Source organism: Limulus polyphemus, unplaced genomic scaffold (genome assembly GCF_000517525.1).
Source record: "Limulus polyphemus unplaced genomic scaffold, Limulus_polyphemus-2.1.2 Scaffold776, whole genome shotgun sequence".
NCBI classification, from domain to species: Eukaryota; Metazoa; Arthropoda; class Merostomata; order Xiphosura; family Limulidae; genus Limulus; species Limulus polyphemus.
Window position 1 is genome coordinate 274,937 of NW_013666386.1, and position 12,294 is coordinate 287,230.

At 31.1% G+C, this 12,294-nt stretch overlaps 1 protein-coding gene across 1 annotated transcript in view; it reads right to left on the minus strand.

Annotated features, from left to right (window-relative positions):
- Nucleotides 1-12,294, minus strand: part of LOC106460470 (sodium bicarbonate cotransporter 3-like) — a 79,916-nt gene that overhangs the window by 26,997 nt on the left and 40,625 nt on the right. Inside the window, 10 exon segments of the mRNA XM_022387206.1 lie at nucleotides 2,784-2,897; nucleotides 3,908-4,204; nucleotides 4,552-4,729; nucleotides 5,842-5,870; nucleotides 5,872-5,976; nucleotides 7,022-7,196; nucleotides 9,249-9,352; nucleotides 9,743-9,889; nucleotides 10,706-10,951; nucleotides 11,538-11,686. Coding sequence (XP_022242914.1) covers nucleotides 2,784-2,897; nucleotides 3,908-4,204; nucleotides 4,552-4,729; nucleotides 5,842-5,870; nucleotides 5,872-5,976; nucleotides 7,022-7,196; nucleotides 9,249-9,352; nucleotides 9,743-9,889; nucleotides 10,706-10,951; nucleotides 11,538-11,686 — 1,544 coding nt within the window.

The window sequence follows — 12,294 nt, forward strand, 5'->3', positions numbered from 1 at the left end:
TGACTGAAAATTTTCATTTTTTCTGAAAAGGTGGTGTCTATTTACTTGTGACCATGCTGTGTACATTAGCTAACTTGCAATCCTCTGGTTCCTGCCCACTAATCAAGGACTGACAAAAAATAGTAGCAAGTGGCTCACATATCCAATCTTTAACTTCCTTCAAAACCCTTGGGGAAATATTATCTGGCCCAGGAGCCTTATCATCTTTAAACCGGCTCAGAATTAATGTAGTCATCTTGTTTCCATTTATCAACTGATCAAGATGTGGAATACTGCTTAAATCTTCATAAGTAAAAACTGAAGAAAAATTTAATAACTCAGTCATCTCATAATCATCAGATACTAGCCTTTCTTTATCATCCCTCAAGGTTCCTATCCCTATCCTAACATTTTATTTCCCCTTAATGTATTTAAAGAAATCCTTACTGTTAATTTTTACATTTTCAGTCAACTCATTCTCATACATCTTTTTTGATATCCTAATTTCCTGTTTCACCAACTTGCTTGATCTTCTATAATCTTCTAAGTACCAGTCAATTTCAATTTCTTAAATTTATGATGCTTTTCTTTAATTTTATTTCTTAAACTCTTTGTGAGCCAACCTGGTTTTTTACTTTTCTTTCTATTAGGAATATGTTTACATTGAACATTTAAAAATTTATCTTTAGAAATTTTCCACATCTGATCAGTGTCTCCAAGTAACTCAGTTGCCCAATTCACAACAGATAACTCTTGTCGCATCCTTCAAAATTTGCTTTTTTGAAATTTGTAACTAAAATATCATTATTCCTTATCTCCATATGCAGAAAAACATTGAACCTAATAGAGCAATGATCAATTGCACCCAGATGTTCCCCAGTTTCCACCCTCTCAATCATTTCTGTATTTGAAGTTAACAATAAGTCTAAAATAGCATTGTTTCTAGTTGGTTCCTTGACTAACTGGTGAAGAAAGCTATCCTGAACAGTTTCCAAAAACTTTTCTCCCTCCTGATTTGATTCCAGAATTTCCCAATCTATATGCCTGAAATTAAAATCACCCATAATTATGACTTCATTAACAACTGAAATTTTAATCTTATTATAAAGTTTCTCACTAATTTCATCAGTATCATTTGGTGGTTTGTAACAAATTCCCACTAAAAGCCTTTTCCCTTTATATCCACTAATAGAAACCCAAATGGATTCAATCCCTTTGCTATTATCTTTGATATCCTCAACTTCAACAGGATGTAACTCACATTTTACATATAAACCCACTCGTCCTCCTTTCTTTAATACTATATCCCTATTAAATAGCCTGTAACCCTGTATTTAAAAAAAATTTCTGTCATCAAAATCATCTATGTTTAACCATGTTTCAGTTATTCCCATTCTATCAAAATCCTCCATTCCTACCAGTGCTCTAAAGTCATATATTTTATTTCTTATACTTCTAGCATTACAATAGTAACAATTAAGCCTATCCTTATAACTACTTCTATACTCATTTCCTGTGCTAAACTTTTTTCTGCTTCTTATTCGTTTTGCATTCAGTTTTTCCTGGCCCTCACCACTGTCTAGTCCTAGTTTAAAACTTCTCTTACAGCTGAGTTAACAACCTTAGCAAAAAAAGCCAGCCCCAACTCTATTTAAATGTTAGCCATCCATTGCAAAAAGCTCCCTTCTCCCACTAAACTGATCCCACAAGTCCAACCAGCCAATCTGCTCATCCTTACATACTAACCTAAGCCTAGCATTTAGCCCTAATGAACTACTTATAACTTCATCCCCACAGTTAATTCGGGGCAGTATCCCTGACAAAATTAAGTAATGTTGATTCAGATAATGTACCCTAATATATGTAATTATCTTATGAGGCACGAAGTAATGGGAGAAATAAGATTCCTAACCTTTGATCCTAGTTATGTAACCTAACGTTGTGACATTATCTGAATCAATAATTAATAGACTTTGGACTAACTGATAAGAAACTCTTGAATAATTGATAACCACCATCACATCTGATAAGAACTTCATGAGTTTTTTAATTCCTCCTCCTCTGGGCTTAAGCCATACAGCCCATGTGAAGGTTGAGGCATAATGTCTGGATCCTAATAGAGCCCCTTAAGCTGTTCTGTTTTTCTTTTTCAAATACACATTAGTGAGGCTGCTTTAGTGAACTAATTTACAGTAGGATGTAGAAAGCTAGTCCCAAACCATTAAATGAAAGTCTAAAAACGTGGAATGTAATGAGAGTGATGACTACAACTAAAATTTTAAAATTACATTCTGCAAACAGCAAAATTAAAGTGTCACATAATAAAAACTATGTCTGCATGATAAAAGTTAAACTACAAAATAATGCTTAGAAGAATTATTCCTTCATAACATCAAAACAGCAGTGTAATGTACAAAAAATTATATCTTGGTAATATTAAAAACTGCATTTTAATGTATGAAAAAAATGATGTCTTGATAACATATTAAAAAAAACAGTGATGTATGAAAAAGTACATTCCTCAATAACAGTAAAACGACAGCCTAATACATGGAAGACTATTCCCTAAACTACAGTAAAATGTGTAAAAAATTATATTTCAAAACCATCAAAGTAGAACACTGAATTAATACTATTATCTAATGCCTGGAACACTAACTTACTGAAGCACAACACTATAATCAAACATAGGGAAGAATGTATTCTTAAAACAAAACAATAATATATAGAACACAGAAGACAATAATTTGAAATTTCAAATACCATATTATGAAAATAAAAACAATTCCAACCAGATAGCTTACCTTAAACTTATGAGGAACCTCAAGTTTGGGAGTTTCTATACCAACACAAAAGTCAGTAATTGTCATAATCAAAATGGCAATAACAACAGCAAAATCACTGATGACAGCTCTGATCTGAAAATTTTCAGGAAAATCACTGATGCGTGTACTATAACTGGATGAATATAATATATGTATATATATATATTTGTCTTCATGTTAAAATTTAGTAAAAAATGTAAATCAATTATTTTATTTTCAACAGTAAAGTTTGCTCTTATTCATACAAAATAAACTTAACTTATAAAAGGAAAGGAATTCTTGAATGTTCACAATAGTAACTTAAATACTGAAGTAGCATTAATTTCCATAAAAATATATATCTTATTGTATAGGTTGTAAATAAAAAAACATGTTTGCAGCAAAGAAAACAGCTACAGTTTTCATATGGTTAAGTGGTATCATCTGAGAATGTTACCAAAACAATCTTACAACAGCATAGTTAATTAAGACCAAAATACATATTTCTATTGAAAGATAGGAATAAAATTAAAATATTATGGTATTAATATCTTGCTATTATAACACAGAAATAGCTATTTTATGAAAGCTTGTACCAGTTTGACCATGAGTCTATATTCACTCCTTGGGGCAAGGCAAGCCCATCTGAAAGGGTGAAACAGACACTTGTACAAGTTGGAGGTTCTCTCCCTTGTATATGTTATTTAGAACAGTCATTAATTTAGATAAGGACCCATTTGTCTGACTTGAAAGTGCAATATTTCATTATTCTTCCTCGTACTTTTGTCTTGGGAAATTTTCTCTTCAGCACCATTAGATAGTTGTATTCATTCAATAAAAGTCAGAAAATGGCCATTGTTTCATAAATAAAGCAACAATTTTCCATGATAACATGCAAAGCAAATTAGAACCACAATAATATTTTCACATGGTAACACATACAAGAAATGTGATTATACCAGGAAGATTATCTTACATTGAAAACAAACACACACATATTTTTAGAACTCTTGGTAGCAAACTCTTACTTTGATCCCACAAAAAGAAAATTAGAAAACTTGTCAACAATAGCTTATCCTGGTTATAAATGATAAAATTACAAGAAACATGCTACAATATCTTACGTTTGAGGGGAAGAAAGAAGTAAATTTAAAATCTTTCAGGATAATTGATAAGGTGAAAGTTCCCAAAAACAAGATCATGGAGAATAAAAACACATCAGGAACGTATTTATGTGGTGTGCAGCCATCTCCCTCCAAAGTACCATTATAGTAGTCACACTCATCAGTTGACAATCTTGACCAGTTTACAAGAGGTTGAACAATAATACTGGAGTTCTCATTAGGAGCACAGTAACAGCTCTGATTCACAAGGCTCGTTGTATGAATTTGAAGTGGATAGTCGTGATTGATATGCCACACCTATAGAGAGGTAAAGATAAAACACAATTTTTAGGTTTACTAACTAATGCTTACTCACTTACATTATAATATTTATATTAGAAACATGATGGTAACTAACACAGAATAACAATGGTTTCTACCACCAACCATACAAACTAATGTTAGACTGTGAAATAATTAAGATAAAAACAAATTATAGATGCTAATCTATGATAAACTAACTTATAAAATATTTTTTTCAAATATGAAAAAATCTCTATCAAAATTCAGAACAATATTTAAAGCATTTTATTTGTACTTTCAGCTTTCAAAGTTACCTATAAACTGGTGTTTTACAATAAAACTCTAACTGTTGGTAAACGTACTTTTTCTATAGCTTTGTAAATAAAAATCATAGAAATCAGTGTGGCAAAATTTTCCTCGGTAAATCGAGTAATGTAGCACACCAGAGCACTAGCATCCAAAGATACTAGCAATATTAATATAGCCGATGTCCAGAGTCCAATCCAGAGACGAAGAGGCAAGTACTCGAAACCATTATCCCTTTGGAGAAAAAAATAGAAGGTAATGTTTTGTGTGTGGTATTATAATAACATTTACTAATATTGAAACAAACATTATTAATAGTACCTATTCATTGATAACAGGTGAAAGAAAGACTATTACAAATTTTTACCAATCTTTTACTTCGACATTGCTTTTTTATTTTGAACAGAAATTATTGAAGAAATCACCTGCACTGCTTATGAAAACTAAATAGTAGCAATATTGGTCTTCTGGTTTAAATATTACATTATTATTGGGTATCAGGCAAACAATTTGAAAATACTATTCATATTAAATTGGTTATTTCTAATACACAAATTTATATCCAACATTTTAGCAAAAAATCACGAAAGGGATTCCCTCAGACACAAAATTATCACAACGTTTTTTATGTGTGACTCATTAAAGAAGATGACCTTTCATACAAAGCCTATCAAATATTTTATCTTTAGGACACTAAAGAGATTGTTTCTCATAAAGAAATTTATCAAACTATCTTATAGGTGGGTTACTAAAGAGATTCTCTCATACACAAATTAGCTTATCAAACGTTTTTTCATGTAGACCACATACATAAGTACTATTTAGCAAACAGTAATTACTTTGTACTGACTACCAAAGTTCCCTCCAATTTTTCAATCCAAGTGCAGAATGAATTTTTTCATGTGCACCAGTATCAAGGCAATTTGCAGATGTGCTCTACCAGTTTTTTTTAGGGGGAGGGGGTATTTTTAGGCCATCAACCCTATTGAATCATTAGGCCACTTTGCAATGCTACCAGTTGGTAATTTGAGATTTAGGTCTATCGACTGCCAGGGTCATTATGGCTGTCAACATGTTGAGACTCCTCACCATTACTGAGGATGTGCATGGCATTCGATTGGTTGTTGTGCAGCTGTGCAGTTTAGAGGGAACACTTCTGACTACCACTCTAAACTACCACAATGAAACTACAGAATCAGTACTTTTTTCATTTAGATAAATATCATTTTTATTTATTTATTTAATCTTGATAAGAATGTAAATTGAACCTAACAATCTGAATGTATCCACATTATTTTCATCTGAGATAAAAGACTCATACGTACATAAAAGTAGTTAATTCGTACCTACAAAACGAATATATAATTGTTTCAAACAACCAACACTGGTCCTGTACTTCCAAGAATATTTAATGGTTGCCCACTGAAGAATCCATACAAGATTCCATTGATAGCCCCAGAGAGCAAACTCTCAATGGCAGCCTGAAAAAAAAAAAAAAAAACTGATTTTTGTGATTTGTTTGTGTTTATACTTAATCAAATTGTTTGTGATGTAAAAAACTGCAAAAATAAAGACTACAAATTCACAATACTTATATCTATCTAACAATTGTTTTTATGTTCATCTAGTAGGCAATTTCAAACTATAACAAACTGAAATAAAATGTAGAATTTATAATAAAGAAAAGATACCACCAAAAATTTTTGAATCAAGGATTACAAGATGTTGATCTATTCATTGTCTAACTAAACTTATAGTTTTAACTGTATTAATCTAAATACACGAGTAATGAAAACAAAAAGTTAAATCAAAATGGTAAGAAACAGTTAAACACATTCACTAATAAATAATTTAGATTAATGTTACACAATTAAAGCTTACTTTCAAATAGTAAACTATAGGGTAACTAACTCAATTAGAAAATACTACATTTATATAAAGAGATATAAGTGCAAACTAAACTACTTTACAAATAAGCTATCCCACAAGTTTAATCAGCTTCTTCCCATAACAAAACTATCACTACTTTTAGTGCATCATAACTTTCTCAAAGTTTAAGCATTCCACAAAACAGCTGAATTATCCTACAGCTTCACCTGTTCACATCAAGTCTGAAATATCCTATCACTAGAACATGCAATTCCATGAATTAAGTGAATAATTTTATCTTCAGTACTTGAACTATTCAACATGCAACATCAGTGAATTATTTTATGGCTTGAGCTATTTTACAACACCACTAAGTTATTCCACAGTTTGAACTACTCACAAATGAAATGAATTATTCCACAATTTTAATTATTTCACAATATTATTGAATTATCTCACTAACTGTGTTATAAAATAGTGTATTATCCAGAACTTAAATTAATTCAAAACATACACTATTCCATGGCTACTTGTAATATTTCATAATATAACTGAATCATCTCACTCATAGAACTATTTCACAATATAACTCAATTATACCAAAACTTTAAATATATCACAAAACAATTAAACTATCCTATAGTTTGCATGTCTCACCAGTTGAGAGCCTGTTGCATCTGCTAACAAACCTCCAAATGTAATTATTGGAGCAAGACAAGCAAAGTATAAGAAGAACACTGAAGCTACAGTCTGAAGAGCCAGAGCTTCTTTGAAATCACTGATGTACCAGGATTTTTTCCGTCTAATGTCATTCATCAACCCACCAAAAATCCTACAATATAAAAGAAAGTTAAAAGCATTATTTAAAAGAAGATAAAACTGTGAAACAAAAATAAGTATAAAGAATTTTTGTCATAACACACACACACAGATACAAATATACACACATACACACAAAAGTTGAGTATTTATATTAAAACTATTTTGGAGCCTCACCACATCATTACAATCTATGTTGCCATGTCCAGTCATGCTCTATCTGGCAACTGTGCATCCTGACAATAGCCCTGCAGAGTACTTTCCACTGCAAAAGGCTACACATAAGGCTGTCATGTCCAAAGTACATCCTCGTCCTAGCTTGCTTTCCATAAACTATCTAATGTATTAGAACGATAATTTCTCAGAGCCCATTTGCACATAACTCCATAAGTGCTGCATCTGGTGACTTGATTGGTGTGTTTTCATATGGAATAAAATAAATACCAATTTCATTCTCCAGTTGCTTGAAGTATGCAATAGTTGAATTGGAAGTATCACATGAAGCCTTATCTTGGTGAACCCATACCCTGTTGGCCTCATTTCCAGATGGATATCTTTCTGGGTTATGTTGCATACTGTTGCCTTGGCATGTGGATGCCTTTTTCCACTGAACATTTTATTCATAGACATTCGCTTGTTACAAGACATCACACTTTGCTTACCATTGCTAGTATATGATTTGTTGTGAATCTCTTTCTCATTAAGTACAAGGGATATCTCCATTTTAAAAATTCCCAAATCTGAACACATCTTTATATGATTTGAGTTGTATGAATTTTTCTCATCAGGAAGAGCTGTTTCATACCCTTTGTCAATGTATCTCTGATATACTGTGACACTATATCAGCTGTGGTTTTTCTCATGACTTGCTGAACTGCATATTCGGAATTGTTTTAATATAACTTACTCAACATTCTGTTTAATATTAAATAATTATAAAGAAAACCTTATATTTAAAGAGGCATTGTTAGGCACTGGCACACAGGTTCTGTGTCCCAATTCTATTGGACAGTCCCCCGAATCCCCAGTTGGTGTCTTAAAAAAATCAGAATAGAAAACCATAATCAATATCATACCAAACCGCCAAAAGCCTGTGGGCCAAGCCCCAAATCTTTTAAGTACTTAGCAATGCCTCTGATTATACCATAAAAAACTATCTGTCTTAGGAGAACAAAATCTTACCAGAGGCACTTTGAGAATCATAAATTTTATTCAGGAAAGTAAGGACATTTTACATGGTGTTTCAAATCCATATTATAGTGTTTATCTAAATCACTTTTCTCCAAAAGTAGAATATCTTTTATTTTCTCTCTCTCTCTCTTTCAATAACACTCTGCCAATGCATGTAAAGGATATTACAAGGATCAATGAGCACTGTCTAGAATAGATGATACTTGCATTAGTTTCATCTAGGGATATGCTTCATATGCTGATTAATAATGAAGGATATTGAACACCTTCTGAGACAATTTCTGTACCATTTCAAAGCATTCTCAAATAAAACCTATGATCCTCAATGTGAAATTTTGTTACTTTAGGATAAGTAGTTTTTCAGTTCTGATAAAGTCATATTAAATATGGGTTTTTCTCATAGTCATCTCCCTATAGTTATAGAATCTTATTGATACTTCTTCAACAAGAATACTTTACTCCTGCTGGATTTGTTTTTAATCAGGTCTAACTTAATTAGCATTTGTAGATTCTCCCTCAATGCTTATATGGTATCATAATAGTTTTTCATTACTGCTAGTATTTGTCATATGAGAAAAAAGTTAACATAAATAGATTCTAATTCAAAAATAAAGATTATCTATAAATACTCTCATAGCAAGAATTCTTGATTTCTCTTGATTTTTTTTATATGAAATTCCAACTTATATTTATTTGGTTTTTCTTTTTCAAAAAACCTGTTTAAGGTTAAGACAAGTTGCCAAGATTTTTAGCTCACATTATTACAGGTTACTTAACATAAAGGAGATTAAATCATGTTTGGATTCAATTTTCACCTCTTTAGCATTTCAACTTTACATATATATACTGTACATAAGAAACTGATAGATCTTGCCTTCCTGTTCTCTTTAATCCACTTTCTTCTCGCAGTTTTTCTTCTTCTTCTTCTGGCTCAATATGTGGCTGTTTATCTGGTTCTTTATGCTTCTTCCTCCCTTCCTAAATATGAAAAAAAGCATTAGAATATTTACTTTCATGCAAAAGCAGGTACTTCCATAATTCAAGGTACAAAACATTTTGCATTAATTCAGATCTTAAAAGAAACATCACTACTGCAGCTCTGAATTTCTATTTCATCTCTTATTTTCAACTAATGTACTTCAGACAATTTGTACCAAAACAAAATGTACTGTTTTAAAATTCTTTATGAGCTTATATAAAGTATGAGATCTTGTTTGTGAAGAATCATGAAATATTACCCAAGCACCAAATAATTCTGTCTCTTAAAATATATCTAGAGCATGTGCATCATGGAACAAAATTAATTAAAAGATTTATTAATATTGATCTAAGTGAAGTTTTATTTAGCTTAAGTTACTCTAAGCTAACCTGGGATGGAACATGGGATGGTGGTTCTATCCGAATACTTGGATCCCAAGCACCAGGAGGCAATACTGTAACAGCATCTAGAAACTCATCTACCCCAGCTAAAAGATCTTGTCGGTTCCTTGCTTTGTATGCAACATCATGAAAAACCTGAGAAAATAAATGGAAACAACTTTCAGTGAGAAGATTTCAAATTGTAGAATCACTCATCTATTTCATGGTTTTCTCAAATATTATACAAGCTATAAGTTTGGACATATCCTAGTTTTCAAATTACATCTAAGAATGAGAGGAATAAGAAACTATTCTTGAACACATCACAAGCAACAAAAATGAGAAAATTACATCACCAAAAATGAAAGTTAAAAAAAAAACTTATCATAAATAGATCAATATAGTAAGACTATAGCTTCTATCTCAGAATCTGCAGTGCTGCTATAAATATATAGATATATTGTAGGTGGTGGAGGGTTATTTCATACCAATGTAAACTCTAAAAATGCAAATTTCATTGTAATAAAATTCTGACTTTGACTTTTTCAATAAATAAATTCATAATGTTTCTATTTAGAAACAAATAGAAGAAGAAAAAAGAAATATAGAAGAAGAATGAGTCAATTAGTAAAGTTTCTGTCATTTGCATAATGCTTAACTTTTTATGAAAGAACATGAAATACTGAGGGATAAATAAACATTAAATTATATGTTGTATCTATGGTGGTTACTTTTAAGAAATGTAAGAAACATTATAGGAAAAAATTACTCAATTGTAAAAAAAATTATTTTATGAAGTACGAGCTATAAAACTGTGTGAAATATATTCTAGTACTTGCTTTTGTAACTTAAGCATGAAGTTCAAAATAAAATGAAGTTTTCAAACTTAATTTGATCCTTCAAAAGAACAATAAATTTCAATAACCAGTGTGTTACAAATTAAGATAATTTCTGCTCCTTAAGGAGAAATACCTCATCTGATAAAAGTGTTGCCATGGCACGACCAATCTCATGGTAACGAGGAAGGTTACCACTAGGACCAAGTAAGATGAAGAGGAACCGAGTAGGGACAGGAACCTCTGTCAGATCACCTAAGTGAATACCCTGCTTCAGCCGAACAAAAGCCATAATAGCCCTGTCTAGAAATTCAAGATCTCCAACTAGGATGTTGGAGGCTTCTGAACCTGGTGGGATCTTCTTCATGAAGGCTTGATTTAGCTGAAAAAATTAAATATTTTTTTAAAATAAAGTACTTCTCACATTTACAATGTATACTGCTTTGCATTATAATTTTCTTTTTAACGATATTCTAGAAATATTATCAGCAATAATGAGCACATTCTTGTCACAATATATCATTCAAATTTTTCTTCTTAACTTGTGTTCAAATCTGCAAACTCATTCCAGTGTGTTATCAGCAAAGAAGTTCACAGAGCTAATTCCAATGTTACAAGCAAAAGAATTGTTTGTTTGTTGTTAAGCACAAAGCTACACAATGAGCTAGCTATCTGTGTTATGCCCGCCACAAGTATCAAAACCCAGTTTTTAATGGTGTGTCCCTGCAGATTTACTGCTGAGCCACTGGGGGGCAAACAAAAGTGTTCACCTCGTTTATCTTTTATTAAAAAACTTCTAAGATTATTTTTTGTCTTACCATAAAATAAAAAAATGAATTTATTTCCCATGTGTTTTAAGACTGCAAGGTGGATTCACTGTTATTAGTGAAGGAAATTCAAACTATTCAGTTTGTATTACACACTTACATATATTATCCTGTTAAAAATGTACAGTATTATCTGTTTACCTTGTGTTGTAGGTCTGCAGAACTTGCTCCAGTGTTTTCTGTGAGAGTAGAGCCAGTGGTTGTAAGACAAGGTTGTGTATTATGTCCATGCAAAGATGTAGAACTGGGGCTTTGGGGCATTCCTGACTCATGGTGATTCTGTCCACTATCTGTATATATGTATATAAAATAAGATATCTATTATAACGATACTCAATTTTTTTCTGTCCTGAGAATGTTTATAGACCTTGCTATCTAAACGCGTGTGCACCTCATTTCAATGGATGTAAATAAAAGGTGGAAGTAAATATACTTTAGTAAACATTTTGTACAATAACATATTCAAAGCTTATAAAATTTTTAAAAAGGTCTAATGTTAAGTCATAGAATAAAATTATTCGTTTATCTATTGATAGTTTTAAATATGGTTAAGTATAGCCCTAACTAAACTAAAGCAAAAAACGTACACAAGTTACAGTGTTAAATTATCTCTTTAACAAATATAGACCATAATTAATAAAGGCTTAACTTTAAGTGGATTTACAGATTTTGGTGTCTCCAATTAGAAATCTTTTATATTATTCTAGAAATCCTGTATTTAAAGAAGTATTGTTGCAATAAAGATACTAGTTTGACTGCAAATGTTTAACAGGTTTCTGTTAGTACAAAATAAAAAAAATAAATATTTCCAAGTAAATTTTCTTTTAATCTTTGAAAATTAAGTATATTTTAAAGAATTATTACTCATACTACATGCAAATGTTTTAATATATATATA